At 45.4% G+C, this 23,764-nt stretch overlaps 1 protein-coding gene across 15 annotated transcripts in view; it reads right to left on the bottom strand.

Annotated features, from left to right (window-relative positions):
- Positions 1-23,764, bottom strand: part of COBL (cordon-bleu WH2 repeat protein) — a 300,001-nt gene that overhangs the window by 11,013 nt on the left and 265,224 nt on the right. For 12 of the 15 annotated variants that reach the window (XM_005549568.4, XM_005549573.4, XM_005549571.4 and 9 more), the window contains 4 exons: positions 17,541-17,850; positions 4,648-4,745; positions 1,502-3,381; positions 304-423 (listed from right to left, as the gene is read on the bottom strand). In XM_005549568.4, coding sequence (XP_005549625.3) covers positions 304-423; positions 1,502-3,381; positions 4,648-4,745; positions 17,541-17,850 — 2,408 coding nt within the window. Of the gene's footprint in view, positions 1-303; positions 424-1,501; positions 3,382-3,564; positions 3,669-4,647; positions 4,746-17,540; positions 17,851-23,764 lie in introns of those variants that run through there. The other 3 variants (XR_012433198.1, XM_074036562.1, XM_074036561.1) reach the window with 2 other exon arrangements.

The raw sequence follows: 23,764 nt of genomic DNA, 5'->3' as shown, positions 1-23,764 counted from the left end.
AGCCTGGAAGCCATGCCAGGTGTCCAAGTGACTCAGTTCTAGGCACAGGAAGGAATTGTGCTTCAGCACAGGCTGAGAGAGTGTCTAGAAGCTCTCACTGCTCCTTGCCATGGCTGCCCCAGGCTCCTGGAGCAGGGTTTCCACTCCAGTGTCTCAGGCAGGCTGGGTTGGCCACTCTAAAGACGGATGGTTCACTATCCACTCAGAAGAACAGAAGCTTCTGGAGCCACCACCCAGGTGCCTGGGGAGAAGGGGTGAGTGGGTTTGACCTCCTGGCACCATGGAAGGCCCTTCACCTCTTACCTTCCTCAGGCTGCAGGTGCCGCTGTGCCCGCGGATAGCTGCCAGCAGTGCAGATCGCTCGCCCTCTGCCTCCGCGTAGGACAGTTTCACTGGCCTGCCCTCCCCGGTGTGTTCTGCTGTCTAGAATATTAACAGTGTCACATATTTCACTGAGAACATGGAGAAATGCGAACTGTAAGGCAGCTCATGAGAAAACCCACTCATGGGACAGGCACGGTGGCTCATGCCTGTAATCCCATCTACTTGGGAGGCTGAGGCAGGAGAATTGTTTGAACCCAGGAGGTGGAGGTTGCAGTGAGCCACGATCGTGCCACTGCACTCCAGCCTGGGCCACAGAGTGAGACTCTGTCTCAGGGAAAAAAAAAAAGAGAGAAAATCCACTTATGTCAGCTGAGACCTATAGGGTCAGTTTTATACCCCTGTCTATGAGAAGGCACACATAAGAATCAAAGGCTGCGTATCTGGGGTAGTTTCAAACTGCCTCTGAATGGCAGATCATTCCTGTTATTCATCCTAGCGTTCCAGAGCTGATGTGTGTGTTTACATCTTGCAGACCCAGAAGAGAATCCATGGCCCCCACTAGCTAGTGCCTGACTTTGGACTAGGCCCCTTGGCCTCACTGTGCCTCAGTTTCCTCATCTGCAAAATGGAAGAAGTATCTCCTTATTATCAGCATTGGTGTAGCATGCAAATGAGATAATACTTGTGGTATGTTAAGTGCCTAGACAGTGGGCAAGTCGTGTCCTAAAATTACTCCTGTGTTACTGAAGAATGACAGTTTGCCGCTGCTACAAATGCATATGGGAAAGAAGTGGCCCTGCCTGAACTTTCTCCCCCGTTCCATTGTTCAAGGATGAGCATACAGATGGTCCTGCCCCTGGCCTCTCCACTCCTCTGGCCCTGTAGATGGACATCACCGGCTGTTACCTTTCCCATGGGGCAGCCAGGGGCCTGAAGTCAGTGTGGACTAGTCTCACACCCATCCATTTTGTCCCTTTAGTAGTTCAGTACAAATATCTGGAGGCAGGGAATTCTAGTTAAAATGACACCTGTGTGGTAAGCCTCAGTGTTATCCTCATCCCGTCTCTCTCTCTCCTCCGCTTTATTCTGAGACTGAGACCCGTGCACTGAAGTGGGCAGGTGTGGAAGGCCTGCCCAAGACCTCTCCGCAGCCTGCCCTGGAGGCTGCCATCCTCACCTTGCGTAGCCTGTCCTTCCCTCCTGCAGAGTGGATGGCTTCCATCAGGGCAGAGTGCAGGGATGTGTCTTTTGGGACTGGTCTCTGGACAACAGGTTTGAATTTTTTCTTCGGCCCAAAAATACTAGGTGACCAAATACTGTCTGTTTCATTTCCATCTGTAGAGAACATACTGGGCTTTTCCTCTCTTTCTAGGAGAATGTGGCTTTCTGTGCCAGACCCTTCTGGAGGATGGGAAGGCTTGCCGCGGCCTGGGGCATGCACAGAGCCATTGGCCAGCTCCCTGCTGCAGGCCTGGGCATTGGACATGTGTGGAGGGGGTGGGTCTGTACCATCAGGTGCGTGTCTGGGTTCAGATGCTGAGTTGGCCTCCTGGTGACTTGTGCTTTGCTTTCCACTGAAACCACAGCTCTGTCCCACAGAAACACCATCCCTCTGGGAAGACGGAACCAGTGAAAAACAGGAGCTTCTGTGGATAGCAGCAGGTCCATCCTGAGTATACAACTTCCTGTGTGGGCTGCTGACCTCCCTGCTAGGAGGGGCTCCCACTGCTGAGTCTTCCCCATGGTTGTCAGGAGGAGTGACACAGGGCCGCTGGGCACCGTCCTTCCAACCTTGTGTCTCTGAGTGTGGGCTGGAGGTCCTGTCATCTTTCACAGTTACAGGTGGTGCAGCCAGCACTGGCACCCTGCCTGCATAACCCTTCTCGGCATGGCCGTGCGGCCTTACCACGTCAGCATGGACTTTCGGGGGTCCTATGCGCTTGGCAATGGCAGAGGCCACATACTGGCTGGATGTTCTTCTCTGAGGCTTGAGAAATGTGACTTCTGTGTTGTGAGCTGCTGGCACCTTCACGTGACGCATGCCCATGGTGGGGGGCTGGCTTCTCCCCTCCTCGAGGGGGTTCCGGCCCTCATGGTGGGCAGACTGCTCCTGGGGCAATATTGGCTTGGGGTCTGCTTGGTGTCTGCTCTCTGGATGCTGCGTCTGGGTGCGCACAGGCGGGGAGGAGGGTCCCCTGGCAGAGTTCTCCGAGGGCCGACCCAGGTGCTTTTCCACAGAGTTGCACCTCCAGAACTCTTTGACTTTCCCAATGGGCTGAGATTCTGCTTCAGGCACAGACGAAGACAGGGAAATGATCCTGATGCCGGTGGTGTGGGGATTCACCAAGTTCCCCAGCTCGTCAATCTTAATGGCGCCGGTGGAGAGGGACACGTCTCTGTCGTAACATCGCATCTCTGACTTTGGAGGAATGATTTTATATGTTGTGAGGCCGTGCTTCAGTCTGTAGCTTCTCCCTGGGTTTTGGCCTCGTTGGTGCCATGACGCTGGTGCCAGGGCAGCGTTTTTATCATTGCCCTCCTTTTCATTCACTGGTTGGGAATTCACTCTCTCTGTGGCCTGAGTCCTTTCCCCGTCAGCACAGCCATGCACTTTGTCTTTCACTTTTGCATTTAGGTTGTCTGTGTGAAGATTCGAAGCACAAGAAGTCACCCTGGGCGCTGTTTCCATTAGATTTCCGTCTTTACAGATGTTGGATAAGGCCACACGGATTCCTTTTCCCATGTCATGGGAAGCGGGGTGCAGGGCAGGTACTTCCTCCCTTGCCTTTCCAGGGGGCTGGCTGTGCTCAGCCTGAAGTGGCGCCAGGGAGGCTCTCCTGCTGGTAACACCCTCCGAGTTGAAAGACCCAGCATTGTTGTTTCTATTGGAAAACAACCCCGAATCCACAGGATCATCTGAAACTTCCCCTATGAATGTTACTGGGATTGCATCTGTGTCGCCGTGAGGGACCATGGCATCCTGTGGGCAGTGGTTGGATGTACCATGGATGGAGCTGGTAAGGGAGCTGGTGTCGGTTTCATAGCTGTCTTCCATTTCTGCAAAGAGGGACAAACACAAATCACAGAGGTTTCCCACGCCAATTACTTAGTGTAATTGCAGCCATGACTTTGATTTCCCTGAGGTTACTGTTGAATACATTATTTACGTACGTTTTAAAATGTTATTTGGGTTTGTAATCTACATAATATGCCTGGGGCCAGAATCTCAACTTTCATTACTCAACACAGCTGTTTGCAGATCCATGATGTTTCAAGGCAAGGTATTCAGTTACAACGTGCTGCCAACATCCTTCACTCCTGGGCAACAGAGCGAGACTCCGTCTCAAAAAAAAAAAAAAAAAAAAAAAAAAAATCGATTTCTAGATCCAAGCCTCTGGAAAAACTATCTCAACATAGAAACATGAAAGTGAGTTTTGGGTTTTGACCTCCATGTTTCTCATGTCCACTAGAAGCACAACAGAATCCAGAGGACCACGGGCTCTAGCTTTAACTTCTTAAGGAAGCAGATGACTAAGTCTTGAGTATCTCAGAATTACCATTGCTCTTCCAAGCACCAAACGATGCAATGGTCATGGGGTCAGAACCTGCGGGACACACTATGGCTGATTCAGATTTTTAGCTCTGTCAGCTATACATTCTCAGGACAGGAAACTGAAAAGTGAGTCAGACAAAAACAACCCGTCAGTTTTGCAGTCTGTTATCTTCTCTCTCTTTTTAAGGCATGATAAATATCTAATTTTTAGTTTATTTTCAACATATGCCTTGGAGAAAATAACATAGCTGCTTTGTTTGAAAGATTCCCTAGCTGTTTACTGCAATTATTTGCCATCTGCTTTGGCCTTCCAGTATTATTTCCCCAAAATATATCAATATAATAGCAGTGCCATGAGATGCTCCATTATAAATGGCTTCATTGTGGTCAAAAGGCTATTTCTCATTGAGATGCCATATATTAGCAAATCAAGAGAAGTCTTAATGAGGAAATCTGTTTATCTTTTGCACCACCCTTTTTATTCTTTAGCATGTGCAGCATACTTTTTAATGCGCAGAATTAGTATTATTCAGAGCACACTGTAAGCAGCTGTCTGGATGTTTCCAGGTACTGCTTGGCGGCCCAGATAAAAAGCAGTCTACTGGAAAACTGTGTGTGCCTCACATCCAGGCTTTCACCAAACTGGACTGGAATTCCTTCTGAAGGCCATTTCCTCACGTAGATACATCAAAGTATGCTCAGAGGAAGTTACTGTTGGCACCTACTTTCATGCAGCATAATATCAAAGTAGTAGATCAGGTGGTTCTTACCTTCCAGGTCTTCATCAAGTTCTGCAAGGGTTTTATGGAACTGTCCAGTAATTAATAGGTCTTCTTCATCATTTGAGGCTGTGGCAGCTTTTTCAGTTCTGGGGAAGACCAAAGAGAAAGGAGTACTCATTTCTCTTACTATTGATTTAATGTACTCCTTTCCAGGAATATCTGAGGATAGAACAGCTCACACTCAAATTCAAGCAGTCACATACTCACTGTACTGCTGCTGTCCTCAGAACTACGGAGACGCAGATTGTTCATGGGTGTGTGTGTCCCCCGTGCGTGTGCACAGGTGTGTGTGGGATGCAGGTGCCATGTGTGCATGTGTGGAGTATATGTCTTGCATGTGGTGTGCATGTGATATATGGTGTGTGTGTGGCCCCAAAGTGTTAAAAGTAACCAAACCACACACAGCTTTCATTCACTCTGCAGACTGAAGTCAAAGTTTTAATTCCATTGCACAAAAGACAGGTTCATGTGATCCAGGATTTGCTTGCATCTCTGCCTCGCACTACAGCAAGTTCCCTGCACCTGGCACCTGGCAAGAAGGAATGAAGCCATCTGGAGGCCAAGTATGTGCACGTGGCTGGGGGCTGGTCCACCTCACCTTGACACTGCACAGCCTGGCTGTTCCTCGGCACTTGGGGATTTGAGTGCAGCATCGTTCGAGGTCCCAGTGATAAAGGCTACATACCTCTGGCGCAGGATCTGCCTGCTGTTAGGAGGCCCATGGGGAGGGTTGTGCAGGGCTGCATGGAGGAGGGTTCCCAGAAGTCCCACCAACTTCATAAGCTCAGCCTCCATTTGTGTCCCCCCTAGCAGTGGCCCACCCTGCCATACTCAGAAAACGAGAAATTTCACTGCCCGACTATAAATGACTTTTACAGACTCTATGTTTACTTTGGCTTAATTTCTACCCTGGGTGGGTGACAGGGAGCCTGATAATGCCACTTGCAGGGGCAGGGCTTGGGGGCTTGATAATGCCCATTGAAGAGCTGTACTCCCTGGGATCTTGAACTGGGACATAAAGATAATGAGGATGGCCAAGAAACCTCACAGCAACAGTAACAGGAATAACCGCTCCACCCTTGACCCTGCAAGCCCCTTCCCAAGGTCCCCTCTCAGACTCAACAGGAGGAAGCTCCTAGCAGCGTGAGGCCTGCCTGCATGCCTTTGTGCCAGCCCCCGAACACAGCTCTTTTGCACCAATTATCTTCTTATAACCCTCACAGACAGTTTTTCAGGTAGGTAGTGTTGCTGTCACTGTGGTACAGAGATGAAACAGAGCTGCCCAGGTCACACGGGCATCCAGAACCAGGCCTCCTGCCCCAAAGCCCAGGAATGACCAGCTGCATCTGGGGCCACAACACATAATAATGTGGCCCCTGTGGCACGGGGCAGCCAGGAAGATGTCAACCCGTCTGCTCAGAGAGCCGGATCTGGCTTTATTTGCGTCACAGGGACAATGGCATCTGTGAGACAACTGCTGCCAAAACAATTTAAAAACTGTCTTTGCAAGGGCTCTTGCCTCTATTTTCCTATTGTGCAGAAAATACAGAGACATGTCTATGGCAATTGTCTATCTTCAGTGAAAGCTGAAGGTTTGTTTTCCGCTGATTGTTAAAAATTGAGGACCAATTTCCATCATTGCTAATCAGGCCCAGATAATGATGCATGAAATAAGCTTTGCACAACCCTCACGTAGCAAAGTTTTTATTCTGATAAATGAGTCTTTCTTATTTGGTGACTATGTCCATTTGGGAGCCAGGAAGTGGCTTCCAGATTAGTCTCAGCTAATGTCCTCTGACAAGCTACACAAAGGGGGCTGGTTGGAGATGTGTGTGCATGTGGACCCATTAATAAGGACCACAAGAGGTGCATGACTGTCTTCCCTATTACTTTTGCCACGGACTTTAATTATTTGAATGCACTTTACTAAAGTTGTGCTTTTCTCTTTCATGAAATGTGATGGTTTAAATATATTTAAATTTTTAATAAAATATATGGCAGAGAAAAATGGAAATTGCTATATAAAAGAGCAATCTGAAATGGAAAATAGATTTAAATGCTTGGAAAGATGGAAAACTTTTTAAATGCTTGCTCTTAGTTTAGGATGCTTAAAGCCCAGCCAAACAAAATTACAGACATACTTTTACTTCAAAGTATTTGCCTTTATTTTAAAGTATGCTTGACCACGTCACTCACTATGAGAATGGAACATAATGATATCACATAATGCTATCAATAAGAATTAAAAAAAATGTAAGATAAAAACTCCACTGATTCTACCATTTTGCAAAATAGCAAAACAAAACCAAAGCAAACCCACCCCAAGCTGTTGAAGATGTGATGAAATCTGAGAGACCCACACTTGTTGCTACAGATTTTAACTGGAAAGCAATGTGGAAATATGTATCAAAAAACACACAAAACAAAAATCACTTTATCTTTGTAAGAACTTTGGCCCATTGATCTCTCTTTTAATAATCTACCTTAAGGAAACCCAATAGAAGGAAAAATACAAATACAACAATGTTCATGTTAGAATTCTAGAATGTCCAGCAGTAGGCAGTTACCTAAATTATTACATATACATTTCAAAGGGCATTAAAATCAGTAAATATGATGATCATGAAGTCTATGTAGAAACACAGATCCATGCTTATGTTAGCATGTTATGGGAAGAAATCAGCACACACATATATAGAAACATTGTGATAATATAAAAATAGCAAATACCTTTGGACAAGGGGGAGACAGAAATCTAGACAAGAAACCAACCAGCGTGACCTAAGGAAAAGGTTGAATTAGGATGAATATTTTGCCTTTTTTCTTTAGAACTGTGCTTGGTTGAGTTCAAAGCAGCTTGAGTGATAGAGCAAATTTTTAGCCAGAGAAAATTTAAAAGCATAATTTTGTCCTTTAGTGAACAAGAATTCTTTCCTGCAAGAGTTTGCATTCTTCTTACACTGCACACAGTTAAGTACTTTATTTTATTACTGAGTGCCTAGCAATCCTAGTGTGTGGCTGTCAGCCTGAAACTGGAACAGAGAGGATGCACAAGGTCTGAACAGTCTCAGCCCTTCAACACCTTCCTCCTCCCAGGCTCTGGGCTCCCTGCCCTTTAGAAACAGCAGGAGCCCAGTTCCAGGCGCTTGGAGCTGCTTCTCAGCTGGTTTCTCCCCTATCCACCAGTTACAGCTGCCTTTCTGGAGTCTGGGGACCCTGTGCTCAGCCCTAGTCCTTCATCCCTGTGTTCTTTCCTGTCCAGCTCCCTCCCACCGTCGGCCTCACTTGACACTCTAGGGGTTGCCCTGGATGCTGCTGCTTGGTTCCAGGCTCTGCTGGTACCTTGCATCCCACCTCTGCTCCAGCTTTGCTCCCCAACAGTTCAGTGTGGGGCTGGCTCCTTGGGGCCCTGCTTGCCCTGAAAAGAAAGAGTGGACATGAGCTAGGAGCTTTCAGCCTGTGTGCACTGTGGAGTGAGGGAAGGTCTGGCCACCAGGCAGCCAAGGACCTTGTTTGGTGTTTCTCCAGAGGCTGCCAAGCTCTTGGCATCTCTGAGAGAAGAAAGAGGAGCAGCCTGCTCTTCTCTTGATGCAATACAGGGCGGCTGCGTTCTGAGCATGTACGAATGGATTATCTAGCAAAAGCCAGAGCCAATGGCAATGTAGTGATTTTATTTTCCAGTGTAAAAAAGCAGGAGGGAGAGACAGCAGTATTTTCCTTCCTTACTAGCTCCCATCTACTTCTCTCCAAAGGGTTACTAATGGATTATAAACATTCCTCTCTCTTTGCAAAATCACCAGATTTATGCCCTTAGTCACTGGGCTTGGAGGCCAGCTCTGTGTGGGCTTAGCAGGGGAGCCCTAGGTATGTGGCCCTGAAGAGTTAGCAGTCAGCAAGAAACATCAGCCTCTGTTAGCTTAAAGTAAACCTGCCCAGATGCTTTCTTCCCGGGCTTCCTTTCCCCACAACACATACCCCAATCTTTAGACATGTTCCTTATTGACAGTTTGTTCTGGCTTAAGACCAAGAAAATAAAATGCAAACAAACACAGGGCAGACATTTTGATACCAGGCTGCATGTGTTGAGTAAGTATTGCAGAGTTATTTTCTTACACAGAGTTGGGGACTCTGCAGGGAACATGAATGTTTAGACTATTGCGGCACGCGATATGGGGGATATGGCTCAGCACCGGCAAGTTTCAAACCCGAGTCTGCCCAGGAAGTGGACCTGCATCCTTGGGCCCAGCCTCTTGGGGTGGTCGGAGGGTGGCAGGCTGACCGATCCACCCAGCCGGGTGTGTGCAGGGCTTGCTGAGCCTCTGCATTCACAGCTCAGCCTCCAGCAAAAACAAGAACTAGGGGCAGTCACATTCAGTTAATGCCAGGAGCCAAAATCGCTTTTTGATTTGTTGTTTTCATTTGCTATGAGTGAGAATGGGCTGAATCTGACCAATCTGAAATGTACAAGATGGGTTCATCGCACATGAGGTCACTTTTTCTTTTTGATGAGGCTAGAAGAGTTTCCTTAAGCAATTTAGTACAATGGCAGAATTAATGAAATAAAAACAAGTCTGAGAGGAGAAAGACGTTGCTTTTAGGTAGCAATCCAATTTGCTAATGACAACCAAACCAACCCCTGTGATTTCAAAATGATTACTTGATAAACTAAAGGCAAGAAGCCTGGGAAAATATGCAGTTGATGATAGTCATATGTGCTTAACCTCCCCCGTCCATTTGTAAATGTTCCTGTATTACCAAAGCTTCAGAGTCCTGGAACAATGGTGCCCAATACAACATAAGCCACATGTATAATTTAAAATCTTTTTATAATAATATTTAAAATGGGCCGGGCACGGTGGCTCAAGCCTGTAATCCCAGCACTTTGGGAGGCCGAGACGGGCGGATCACGAGGTCAGGAGATCGAGACTATCCTGGCTAATACAGTGAAACCCCGTCTCTACTAAAAAATACAAAAAAACTAGCCGGGCGACGTGGTGGGCGCCTGTAGTCCCAGCTACTCGGGAGGCTGAGGCAGGAGAATGGCGTAAACCCAGGAGGCGGAGCTTGCAGTGAGCTGAGATCCGGCCACTGCACTCCAGCCTGGGCAACACAGCGAGACTCCGTCTCAAAAAAAAAAAAATAATAATAATATTTAAAATGTATAAAGAAATAGGTATAATTAATTTTAATACTCTAGTGATTTCTGCAAATAATTAATATAAAATTATTTTATTTCTGTACCAGATTTGATGTATATTTTACACTTACAGCACATGTCAATTTGGATCAGACACTTGGCAAGCACTCAGCAGCCACACACATACTGGACGGTGCAGCTCTCCAAGGTCTCACACGTGTTTTAAACAGTCCTTTGTAAATGCAGTGACAAAGTTTCAGGGTTCTAGAAGGGGTCTGGAGTGTAGAAAATGTTTCTAAATGATCCAGTAGTCTCAAAGTTGTTACGCAACCCTCTCTGTATCTGAGGAAAGGGGGATTGGTTCTAGGATCTCCCATAGATACCAAATTCTGTGGATGCTCAATTCCTTTGTATAAAATGGCATAGTAGCTCAGTGCAGTGGCTCATGCCTGTAATTGCAGCATTTTGGGAGGCCAAAGTGGGCAGATCTCTTCAGGTCAGGAGTTTGAGACCAGTCTAGCCAACAGGGATAAACCCCGTCTTTACTAAAAGTACAAAAATTAGCATGGTGGCATGCACCTGTAATCCCAGCTACTTGGGAAGCTGGGGCAGGAGAATCGCCTGAACCCAGGAGCGGGAGGATGCAGTGAGCCAAGATCACACCACTGCACTATAGCCTGGGTGACAGAGTGAGACTCCATCTCAAAAAAAAATAAAAGGCATAATATTTGCACATAATCTATGCACTCTCACATAGTCATGAGCTGCATACTCACCTTTCAGTCAACAATGAAGTTTCAAGGTTCTAGGTGGTGCCAAATGTTTCTAAATGCTCCTGTGTCACAAAGTTTCTGCACCCACCAGGTTTCAGAGGTTGGTTGGTGTGATCTGGGTCCCTCTGCACCTCTCACCACAGGCCCTCAGTCCCATAAGGCTCCTCATAGCCACAAGCCTGCAGGTAATGGCACAGCTCCTCATAAAGCACTTCTGCAGCCATCATCCCCAGCATGCACCGAAAAGTGGGGGCTGAGAAGGAATGCACAGGCTTCCAGGCTGAAATGGGACATCAGGCACTCCAGGGAGGCTCCCTTCAACTGGAGAAGCTACACTCTCTACCTTTGGTGGCTCTGCACATGATTACAGTTTGGCCTTACAGTTTAAAAAAAAAAAAAGAAAAAAAAAAGCCTGACACCCACTTACTCAATCTCTCTCTTTTACTCCTCACAGCATTCCTGTGGAATTGATGTTCCCAAAAGGAACCCTAGAACTCAGATTTTCACAATAATTATACAGAGTTAGATATTGCCTGATTACAGCAAGGTTGCTTTCAGAATTCAAGAGTTTATAATCAGTGCTAGTTCCACTGTTCCTTCCCTGCAGGTAGGAGGATATAACAGTCTCCTCTACTTCCCCATCCATCTCTCTCTCTCTTTCTCCCTCTCTCTCATATATATACACACAAATACATACACACATATATATACACACAAATACATGCACACATATGCATGCACACATATATATGTGTCTATTTATCTTTTTCAAACACGTTATAAATAAAGAGGAAGATGATCAGAGCTAGATACAAGATACAAAGATTACCTAACAAATCAAATTTCTCCCCTTCCTCAGTCAGTTGTACATAACAATACCTGCAACAATAACACCAGGTACCAATCGTTGAAGGCTAGCAATGTATCAGCCACTACTGTAAGGGGAGGTAGTGCATATCTCAATTTTACTGACCAGGAAACTGAACCAAGAGGTGAAGCCACTGGGCAAACCACTGCCAGCCATGGGCAGTTCCTTCCCTAAGCAGTCTAAATGCAGACTCTTCAATCTTCACATTAAGTGACTCTTTAAGTATTAGGAGCATTGGCTGGGGTCATACATAAGGGACATATGCCTGTTATAAGAGTCTGTGGGTCCATGTAGTCCATGGCAGAGCTATGTGTGAGGCACACAGGACCTTCCCTGAGGGCCATGCCCAGGTGTCCCCAGAATGAAATGCAACCACCACATTTCTGTTATTCCTGTTCAGCTTTTGGGCTGAGCTCTTCCTTAGGAGTTTCTTCATTGGCTGTACTATGTTGAGAGGAAGACTCTGGGAGTCTGATTTTCCCTTTACAAGGTCAAATTTCAACTGAGATTTATTTTGCAGTGAAAAATTATAATCGGATACAATCAAATGACGTGAAAAACATATTCTTTTCAAATTGCAGCAGCACATATAACATATTCCAATTATTATTATTTTTTGAGATGGAGTTTTGCTCTTGTCACCCAGGCTGGAGTGCAGTGGTGTGATCTCAGCTCACTGCAACCTCTGCCTCCTGGGTTCAAGTGATTCTCTTGCCTCAGCCTCCCTAGTGGCTGGGATTACAGGCATCCGCCAGCATGCTTGGCTATTTTTTGTAATTTTAGTAGAGATGGGGTTTCACCACATTGGCCAGGCTGGTCTTGAACTCCTGACCTTAGGTGATCCGCCTGCCTCAGCCTCCCAAAGTGCTGGGAGTACAGGCATGAGCCAACGCGCAACATATTCCAATTATTACCAAGCATTCACACTTGCTCTTCTTAGAAGCATGGTATTCCTTAGGCTCTTCAATTTAATGCCTCGGCTCCAAGGACACCAAATGGAGCCCACCAATGCTGCCATGTATGAAGTAAGGGCTGCAGCAGCAGCGAGGCCAGTCGAGTCCCTAAATACAACTGCACACAACCCAAGAAGTGAAGATGCAACTGAACCAGGACAGTTTTTAGCTGTGGCCAGCCCAGTATGGCTCTCTCCTTGGACAGGTGGCAGAGCTCTTGAGGAAATGGTGTTTGCCTCCAGTTTGTCAATGTGTGAACCCAGTCATCCCTAGCCAAAGGAGTCTAGATGATTTTGACCTTCGTAGGGTGCAGAGAATGGAGAAATAACTAAGAAAACTAGAACATAGCGATGTAGACCTTACACACTTGGGTCTTCCCAGGTGATGAAGGGTCTTAAGGCTGTTCCCAAACAGTGTTTAGTGAATACCCAAATAACAGAGGGGTGGCAACAGAAGACACCACTTTGGCCAAGTTGATAAACCATGAGCAATCCTCATTTTCCTGATGACTGGGACTACAGCAGAGACTTTCTGCAAGCTGAAGATGTCTGGGGCTACCAGGGACAGCTTCACAACCTATCCAACTCCACTCCCAGCCTAGAGGCCTGGCCTTGCCAGCCAGACAGAAGGTGACTTCGGCTCTGCCTGAGCCCCTAAGGCCTGGCATTCAGAGGGGATGGAGAGGGCTCATGTCACAGCCACGTCCTACATCTTCATCGTTTGCCATGTAAGATGAACACGGGTTCTGGGAGCACAAATGGGCGGCTCAGGATGAGTTGCAGAAACCAGGTATGGGAGTCATCCAGGGTAGGGCCAGGAGGTTGGGCTCGGGGATCAGGGACAGGGCACCGGGAATGGTGGTCATGCCCTCTCTGGGCAGCCTCCTCTTGATCAAGGTTGGGTATGTGTTTCAGGGCACAATGAAAGAGGAGCTTGAGGTGCCAACTAGGGACGCTCTGCCAGGCTTTTGCTCACACTGCCTGTCAGAAAACCTCCTCTTTGCTATTGTTTCTCTCGACTGCCAGAGTCTGAACATGGATGCTGCTGTTTAGTGTTCTGATAGGGTTCTTCTCTGCAGGTGGCCGAGGTGAGGGCCACACCCCTGTGAACAGTGGTGGTTTCTGTGCTCTCACGAGCTCACCTTGAGTCTGGGCTGTCAGCCCTGAGGCATGGGTCCTCACTGTAGGGATCGTGACCACCCGACCGGTCTGCTCCATTGGGCCACACCTGAGTTCTGCTGCCGGGGCAGTCCCCGCCAGCCCTGCCTTTACCACCCCTGTGCTGCCTTGGCTTTCGACAGGGTTCACTCCAGATGTGAATGCCGAGCCTGTCCCTGGAACACACTATTTTCATCAAAAGAGGCAGATTCTCTCTTCATTCCCAACTTTATGTGTGAATCGATATTTTTCAAGCACAGGAAATACCTGAGTAGCTGCAACTATATTCCAAAGTTGGCGAATAGGCAAGGAAAGTAATCTTGTTTGTCCCAAAAAGAAGTGGAACAATCGATGCAGCCTTCAGTCTTTAGAAGGGTGTAAGTCTGGGAACAGGCCACATCCAACTTGCGTATGTGTTCCGTTTCACCCTGAGTGCTTGAATTGGTTGCCAACATTTACAATTTGGGAGACGTTACATAAAAATCCAGATTTCTGGCTTCTCTTCAAAAACTGGCCACACTGGGTCTGTAACCCACAGGGTGACAGTTGGACAGAGGGAGCAGGGCTGTTCTGTTTAGAGAAAGCATGTGTTTTCCACACTGCCTGTGGTCTCTCATCTGCTGAGCCTCCCTCAACCTTGCCTAACCACTGCCTTGCCTCTAAGGCATCCATATTTGCAACCCTTGCATTGCATGGGAAGCACCGCTTTGAATTAATCCTGAAATTTATTGAAAATCATGTATTTGGGAAAAAATGTGATATACCATGCTGAAATCTCTGAATATGTCTAATTTGTCAGTTGAGATAATTCCTGTAAAAAAACCCAAAAAACCTCAAAATGGTGCCCAAAAAACTAGATTCATTCTACGAAATCCCCCCTACCCTCCAAAAACAAAACAAAAAGCAAAAAGACTAGAGTCATTCCATGCAAGGGCAGAGTCAATCCCAACTCTTGGGCAAATAACCCAGCATCACAGCCAGGGCTAAGGGGCTCAGGCAGCATCTTCATCCTCATCTGACTGATGAGCTGACCACAACCCGGTGAAGGAAAGTGATTGTCCAGGGCAATTCAATGGTGCCCCCGTTTCCTAAACTAAGGGCAGTAGTTCTGACAATGGGTACTACTTATTATATATGCAACGTGCATGGTATCATCTGTGCTGGGCTTTTCACAGGCTCATGACAACTCTGATAGATAGGTGGCATATCCGCACTGTGTATGATCAAAAGGTAATGCTTGGCAAAATTAAGTGGACTCTTAAAGGCCAAACAGCTAGTTAGTGGTGGTGAGATTCCACTGTAGGTCTATCAGATTCCCAAATTCCCTCCCTCCCCACCACAGTACTCTCAAATTCAGTGGCACCCCAGAGATGAGGGCAGGAAAACATGCCGTGTTCCCTGTTTGCATAAAGCATCAGGTTCCAAAGACTCAATGATTATCCTGGCTGTGGCCATAGTCAATATGAACCCTCATTATTTGGATAGAAATCAGCAAGATTTTATATCAACGGTCAGCACCAGCAAAGCAAACAATGAGTCCTATGCGCAGCATCCCTCAGGGTGCACAGTAACGCATGTCTGATTAGTTTCAGATGTGGAATGCAAACCTGTGCAATCCCCATGCAAACTGCAGAAAAGACGTAGAGATTACAGTAGAAAGTGATTTTTCTTTATGTTGAATGACTAAAAGGAAAATGCCATAATTTTCCTCTGTTCTCACAGATGTAAACAACACAGGCCAACCTCAGCAAAAATGCATCTTGTGTGGGGTAGGCAGGAAGGAACCAATTGCTGCCTTCAAATTTCCTTTCTGATGAAATATAAACTTGGTCTTGGAGTCACCCTTAGAATTGAAGAGCTATACTTCAACGTTATTAGGGAGTGTGTATAACAACATGGGGAACTGGTCATGACAAACTGTTAGGTACAAAGATATATAAAGTATTACTGATAAGACAATTACACTAACCAGATACAGATTTGTGTGTTCATATGAATAGGGTTGGAACAAAACCCGAAAAACATATTATAAAAGCATTCATTCATTTTGGTGACTGGCTTATGAACTATTTCTTTAAATCATTTTACCTTATTTCCTTTTTTTTTTTTCTTTTTCTGGGACGGAGTCTCACTCTGTCACCCAGACAGGAGTGCAATGGCGCGATCTCGGCTCACCACAACCTCTGCCTCCAGAGTTCAAGCGATTCTCTTGCCTCAGCCTCCCGAGTAGCTGGGACTACAGGCAAGCGCCACCACACTCAGCCAATTTTTGTATTTTTAGTAGAGATGGGGTTTCACCATGTTGGCCAGGTGGGTCTTGAACTCCTGACCTCAGGTGATCCACCCACCTGAGCCTCCCAAAGTGCTAGGATTATAGGCTTGAGCCACTGCATCCAGCCCATTTTACCTTCTTTCTGTTAACATTTCCATAATATTTATTTGATGCGTTCTTGAAGTTATCTAAAAGATGAAAAACATTGCTGGGCTGAAGAGAATCAACATGCCTTTCTATATAAGAATAAAGAAAGGAATCCTGATAGTGTGATATTGGTACAGAGATGGACAAATACACCAGTGCTACGGAAAGAGCGCTGGAACAGAACAACGTGCACATGGACACTTGATGTCTGACCACAGTGGGGATAGGAATCAGTGGGAAAAAACAGATCCTTCTTCACATCACACCCAAAAATAAACCCCATGTATAGGAGAGCCCAAATGTGAGAATGCAGTTTTACAAGAAATTCAGGCTATCTTTAGTCTTTTAGGGTACAGGAAGGATCTCTTAAATAGGCAAAGATTATATACATCTGAGAGAAAAAGGAAAAATGAATACTAAAATGTGAAGACAATCATTGTACAAGAAAAGAAAACACAGGTAAGTTCGAGCCACAGACTTAGAAATGTTCCATGTGCGAATAACTGACAAAGGAGAATTTAATAATAAAAAAAAGTAAACATAACAATTTTTAATTTAATTCAATTTTTTTTGAGACAGAGTCTTGCTCTATTGCGCAGGCTGGAGTGCAGTGGTACAATCTCAACTCACTGCAACCTTCACCTCCTGGGCTCAAGTGATCCTCCCATCTCAGCCTCCGGAGTAGCTGGGACTACAGGCACGTGCTACCACGCTCAGCTAATTTTTAAATTTTTTTTGTAGAGAAAAGGTCTCACTATATTGACCATGCTGGTCTTGAACTCCTGGACTCAAGCAATCCTCCTGTTTCAGCCTCTCAAAATGCTGGGGTTATGGGCATGAGCCACCATGCCAGGCCAAATGTAGCATGTTTTTTAAAAGGGCAAAGGCTATGAAAAGGCAATTAATACAATACAAGACCCAAATTGCTAATGAACAAATGACAAGATGCTCATCCTTCCTAATCAGAGAACTGTAAATGAAAGCTACATGAGAAGCCATCTACGCCTACACGCTGGCAAAGCTCACCATGTCTACTGATCTTAAATACAGGCATCGGTGTGCAACAAGGGGACCTTGCAGACACTGGGGGCCTGCCAACTGCATGAGCATTTCAGGTATCCCATAAAGCTGAAGATGAGTCTCTTTCCTGTCAGTTTCCTCTTCTAGAAAAGTCTCTACATGTAAATAGAGACGTATGTTTCTTGTTCATTGTTTCTAGCCCTCAAAAACTAGAACAATCTAAGTGCTCATTATCAGGAAAATGGGTAAATGAATGAATGAACAACACAGATATCATCATGGATAAATCTTACAAACATGATGTTGAGTAGAAAAATATACTTAAGGGTATGGTGCCAAAGCAAACAAGTCACTCTTACACAGTCTTTGTAAGTTACTGCAGATGTACAGACAGCACAGAGACATGCCTGAGAGCAGCTGCCGTGAATCAGGGTCGGGGCCCTGGTGCAGCGCAGATTGTGATAGCACGTGTTGGATCCCGTGACAAAAGACACTCTTTAGAGACACAGATGTGGCTGTGACTTCCGTCCCCACCCGTCCTTCCCATGACTCACCTCAGATGTGAGTTCTCAAAGCCATTCTTCTCCCACAAAGGGCTCTTCTGGGGACCCAGGTCTGGGGTTCCAGCGAGGTCCTGGTCACTGCAGTCTTCCTGGTCCGTGGCCCACTTGTCTTTGTATTTCATGCTGTCCTGCTGCGAGTCCAGAGAGACGATGTCTGAGGGGGAACTCATCACTCCCGAGTCCTCGGTCGTGTCCTCCGACGCAAAACAGCTGCCAACGGACACGGTCTCCTCCGCCTCTGACAGCACCTGTGGGACTCCATCCGGGCTGCAGTGGCTGCCAGACCCCAGGGGCAGGCTTACTGGACAAGACACGGTAAGGACAGGTCAGCCCAAACCATTCTGGGGTCCACACTGCCTAACAAGTGTGACATCAGTGTGTTGGCCCCACTCTAAAATTTCAGATTCAGGGTGCGCAAAATAAAGGAAGACCCTCATTCAAATACTGCTGAATACTCCTGAAACATTTTAACTCAGAGGGAGTCATTCGTGTAAGATTGAGAGCAAAATTTTCCCTTAAAAATCAGTATTTGATTAATTAGCCTTTTATTTTTATTTTTATTTTTATTTTTTTTTTGAGACGGAGTCTCGCTCTGTCACCAGGCTGGAGTGCAGTGGCACCATCTCGGCTCACTGCAAGCTCCGCCTCCTGGGTTCATGCCATTCTCCTGCCTCAGCCTCCGAGTAGCTGGGACTACAGGCGCCCGCCACCTCGCCCAGCTAATTTTTTGTATTTTTAGTAGAGACGGGGTTTCACCGTGTTAGCCAGGATGGTCTCGATCTCCTGACCTCGTGATCCGTCCGCCTCGGCCTCCCAAAGTGCTGGGATTACAGGCGTGAGCCACCGCGCCCGGCTAATTAGCCTTTTATATTGGTCTCCTCTCTATGGCTATGGGCAAGCACATTTAAAAATTCAAACTAATGACATGTTGAATACAATTGTTTCTAGTCTGACCTTTGGTTTAATGGAACTTGTTTAATGTGAGATCTTTAGAAAAACATTAACAACAATTAGAGTTTTGGGAAATATAAATAAGCAGACATAAATATCAGTTTGAAAACATCTCACGTGTATTTCATATTTGAAATCTGGCCTAGAAGATTCATGGCCCTACTCCCCAGCTTTTGGCTCTCCCTTAATTTTTACATGTGAGGCAAGTTTCTGTGGTTGCGGTTACCTGGCTCCTACGCACTAAATGTGATTTGCTGCAGCAGTTTGGTGAGATGCACGGAGCGGCAACTCGCTCTCCAAGCCAGGTTCTGTCAAGCACTAATACTAATGATGGGTAGCACTATGGACATTCTGCACAACTACCTAGCTATTCGTAGATAGCCATACATTAAGTGTAAGGAATGGGAGGTCATTATTTTTCTCTTCCTGAGCTTCTAGATTCCCTAAAATCACAGAAGGCTCTATGCATAGAGATGAAATTTGAAGGACAAAAACACACAACTCTAGCCCGATGTATATTAGAGTTGTTACTGTTTTTTAATAAAAACAGATTTTAAACTTCAAGACACTTCAGGATATATGATCTAAGCACTATTTATGACAGTCCAGGAAACAAGGACTGTGTTTTGTTGCAGTCCCAGTGTATTTTGTTTTAAAGTCATTCTTCCCCTAAATAGTCACTGGATGCCCAAAGTGAATTAAGACTCCTCTAGGAATGCTCACTCCACAAAATCATGCACTGAGAGTGAAGTGACATCACAATTGCACTCAACATCACCAATATTTTAACTGGACAGGAGACTAACAACTTATCATCAACAAAACCAAAATAAAATCCCATCAGGTGTTGGTTTGAGATTCCAAACAATAAAACAAATGAAAGAACAAAAGTTTAAAAGAAAATACATTTCACTAAAGAGCTCCAAAGTAAAGAATAGAATGAAAAAAAAAAAAAAAAAGGAATAGTTTAGAACAGCGCAAACGCACGAGGAGATATGCTGAATGCAGTGATGCTGGTCTGCTGCAACCTCGTTCTTCTAGTTCTCTCCCCAGCTTTTGTGGCCAGACTCTTAATTCAAGACAAATATTAAGAAGAAATGTCACAGTAGCTCCCTGTTTCCCCTCACTCCTCTCTTGCCTTCCCTTTTGCCGCCATCACTGAACAATAAAACCAGCACATTTTTTTCTGTCTATGTTGTATATAAAAAGTATGACAAGAACAAAACTCTCAGGTCACAGCGGCCTGGATTCACACCCTAATGGAGTAATGTAATGCTGCTGCCCACAGGGTCCCTATTGCTGAGTGGGTGCCTGAATGTGAAGTGCCCCATGACAGGGCCTGGGGACACGATTTCCAATCCAAACATGTGGGCTCTGGCACTCACAGCTTCTGAAGGGACAGACACGTACACAAAGAATGACAATGCTGTATGGTCACACCAACTCTCGGTGTGCTCCCATAGGCAGAGTGTGGCAGGCCAGACTGAGCGAGGTGGTGGCACACAGTAGGGGCCACACAAATGCTGGTTTAGCCTGGCTTACCCTCTTCCCTCTCCAGGGATTATCACTCAGGTGTGAAGTGGCCTGAACAAATGTGCCCCCGCTAGCCCTCTGCTGCCAGGCCCCTTGGAGGGGGCCCTCAGAGCACCTGGTACATGCCCTCTGGAGGCACAGAACACATTGCAGGGCAGAGGGACTCTAACCCTGCTCCACCCCTTCTCTAGCCAGTTATAAAGATCAGGAATGCTTGTCTGGTCATACATATATATTCCTCAGAAGTTTTGAGGCAAAAGAAAAAAAAAGTTGAGAGCCTGTGGTCTAAATTAAGCCACCTGCAAAGCCTTAAATCAACATGGAGTGAGAGGTCACATATTCAGTGCACACATGTGTTAAACCATTTACAAAATGACTAATGCGAGTGCTATTACCAGAGCTCCCCTTTTGCCCAGGCCAACTCTCCTGCTCTCCATGTGGATAATCTTCCCATGGCCCGTGTGGCCTGGCCACAGCCCTGTGACACCATTCATGCCATTGGTGCAGAAGCAGGTAGGGGGGCTCTGCTCTCAGGAGGTTTACCTGCGTCCAGGGAGAAGAGTGGCACAGAAATTGAAGAGACAACTGTCTAAATGCTGGGAGGAGAGGAAACATGGGTGCAAGGCCTTCTGCCAAAGGGGTAGGACCCGACTGGGCAGACCTTCCCACAGTGATTCTGGCAACTGCTTGGAGTATAGGGTGGGGCAGGCTGTGGCCAAGGGGGAGCACCTGCAAAGGCTTTGAGGAGGGTGATGGTGGCTGCGTGGGGAACTTCCTGGAGAAGCTTCCTGGTGAGCTGTCAGAAAGAGCACAGATTTGAAGAGAAGGGGAGATATTTCTGTGAAGCCCCAACCTGGGTTGGCGTGAGTTTTTAGGCAATTTCTGATCACTCCTTTCCAAGGTCTGCTCTGTCTTGGGCATCTTTTGTTTGGAATCAGACATGCCCATCTCACTCATCCTGCCCCCACCCCACATCTCTTTTCTTCCTTTGGCTGGTTCCGATGATTAACCCCATTAACTGTAACATGTTTTGACAATTTCTGAATGAGATAATGGTGCAGGAGACTTTTTAATTTTTTTTTCTTCATCAATGCTAAACGGAAACTCAGAACATAAAAGGAAAACGTGGAGCTGCTTGGGCTGCATCGAGGTTGGGGGCCCAGGTCCTGTCCTCCAGATCCTGTGTGTGTCCCATTTCCCACCCTCTCTCCAGCCCCTGAGGGGCTTACCTAGAGCCAGCGGTCCAGGGACCCCAGCCTGAAACCCAGGGGCAGCAGGAGGAGGGCTGAATTAAGAGCCCAAATTGCACTCTGAACAATCCCCTTTCCCCTTTCTGTAAAATAAGCAGTTGGTTCTGACGGGCTCTAAAATCCCTTCTAGAGTAGAACTGCAGTCTTTGAAAAGCCAAATCAACATATAGGATGTAAACACCCATTTTTACAACTGACCAGTGACTAATTAGGAATCTTTAAAAGGAATACAACATTGGCTTTGTCCTTTCTGCTATATTCTGTCGTCCCTGAGAGGGTAAGTCATTATTTTTGAGTTAATTAATGCACTGGCAGCTTTGCTATTCTCTTAAGGCATGAACAACCTTTTTGAACTAAAAAGTTATTACTGCAGGATTTTTGCAAATGTGAAAAAACACACTTACTTTGTCTTTAGCAGAAGCCTAATATAAATTCATGATTTAATTCTCTTCTAAATGAATAGCCAGAGTCTAAGTAAGGAATAGTAACCCTTCTATTGTCCTCCACCTAAATTATATAATCAGAGGCCATTACATATCTCTGAATGAGCTTTGGTAAACTCTTCAGCTCAAGCATAAAGAAGAAAATGCTAACTTAGGGCTAGTAGTTCCTCAAGTTGAACAAAATTATTCTCAGTTCGGTACTAGTTTTTCTTTTACAGAGTCAGCAAAGATAATTCCATCACTAAATATAAGTATCTTCTAAGTAATTTTGGAATGGATTCGTTTTTATTGTTTTATTAAATGCAAATTAAAGATCTTGTGTCCTATGATATTGCTTTTTTGTGGTTCATTAAGAGAGAAGATTTCTCAAGAGCCAGTTTCACCAAATGTATATGGCCCAGAGAAAATGTTTCAAAGACAGAAAAGCTACCTCGCCACCTCACACCGCTGCTTATGGGTTCCACAGCCACTCACAACCAATAAGGAATGCTGCACTTCATCTTAACCTGTGCTTTGTTCTCCATGTTTTAGGCACTTGGAAGAAAGGGAAAAGTAACGTGAAGTGCTTTTGAACTAGTGATACAAACTGACATAAAGCATTTCAATAATTTGGGCGGGGGGGGGGGCGCATGCAGTGGCTCATACCTGTAATCCCAGCATTTTGGGAGGCTGAGGTGGCAGATCACTGAGGCCAGGAGTTTGAGACCAGCCTGGCCAACATGGCAAAACCCCATCTCTACTAAAAATACAAAAATTAGATGTGGTGGTGGGCATCTGTAGTCCCAGCTACTCGGGAGGTTGAGGCAGAGAATCACTTGAAGCCGGGAGGCGGAGGCCGCAGTGAGCCGAGATCTCAGCACTGAACTCCAGCCTGGGCGACAGAGCAAGACTCCGTCTTAAACATAAATAAATAAATGGAAATTTTTTTTTGCATATCCCTCCAAATAATTTTGAACAATCATGCATCTCCTTCCATTTTTCACTGATATCTGAAAATTTCCATCACGAGTTTAGTTGGTTGCAAGAGATGTACATTTTAATTGTGTTGTAAGTATTAATATTTTATAAATAAATATTTTGCCATTTAAAAATATAAACAAAGGAATCTGGATATCATAGTAGTTTCATGCCCAGCCCCCTCCACGTAAAAATGAGTAAACGAGTTCTTCCTTTAATAGGCAGCGTTTTAGAGCATGTCTTTTCTTCCTTGAACTTATTTCCATTTCACTACCTAACAAAATCTCATCCTAATTGAATGTACTTTATTGCTTGAGTTTTTTTCATTCATCAAGCCTTTTTGTATAAAATATGTATATAAGTTAAAATGTAATTTTTATTGCCCCTAACCATAAGGCAGTTGTATTAAATTCCTTTTTATACTGTTATCCTTGTACTAATAGAAAACAGCAAACCAAAATTATACAAATGTTCTAGAAACTTTGACATTTGTTAAGCAAAAAGGTAAACTATCATTTGGAAATGCATTTCATAAGTGAGTGAGGCTTTTCCAATTAATTCCTTAAAAATGACTGGATTACTTACTGCTAGCATGAGGCAGGGTTTGGCATAAATTCAAGTCTATTTTTCATCTTACAGATATGAGCACTAGGCAAAGCTTGTCACATATGAAGGTAAATTAAGGGACTTTTGTTATAGTTACATCATTCCATTAGGTTTTTAAAACTTTTCCTCTAACATATGTCAATAATCACTTAATTAGTCTGTCACAAAAATTATTCTTAATGATCTATAATCTGATAACTCAATTAGATCCTTTGTCAATTTGGTTGGAAAGAAAAATTGGGAAACCACCTGATGTGCAAAAAGATTCGCCACCAACTCATTAAAGTTATTTATCTGCTCGATCTTATACTAATATTTCCATTTGTTCTCTTGTTTGAGGTCGGGAATAAGGTTTGCCCATCTCAGGAAAGTGCATCCCAGTGAGTTTCCTGATAGGTGAGGGGTATGTTTCTCTTTTATGAGGGAGAAGGCAGGTATCTGTAAAACTGGCATTGGGGAAAAAGACTTGGAATGA

Source organism: Macaca fascicularis, chromosome 3, assembly GCF_037993035.2.
Source record: "Macaca fascicularis isolate 582-1 chromosome 3, T2T-MFA8v1.1".
NCBI classification, from domain to species: domain Eukaryota; kingdom Metazoa; phylum Chordata; class Mammalia; order Primates; family Cercopithecidae; genus Macaca; species Macaca fascicularis.
The sequence above is the reverse complement of the archived record's forward strand: the minus strand, read 5'-3'. Positions and strand labels throughout refer to the sequence as shown.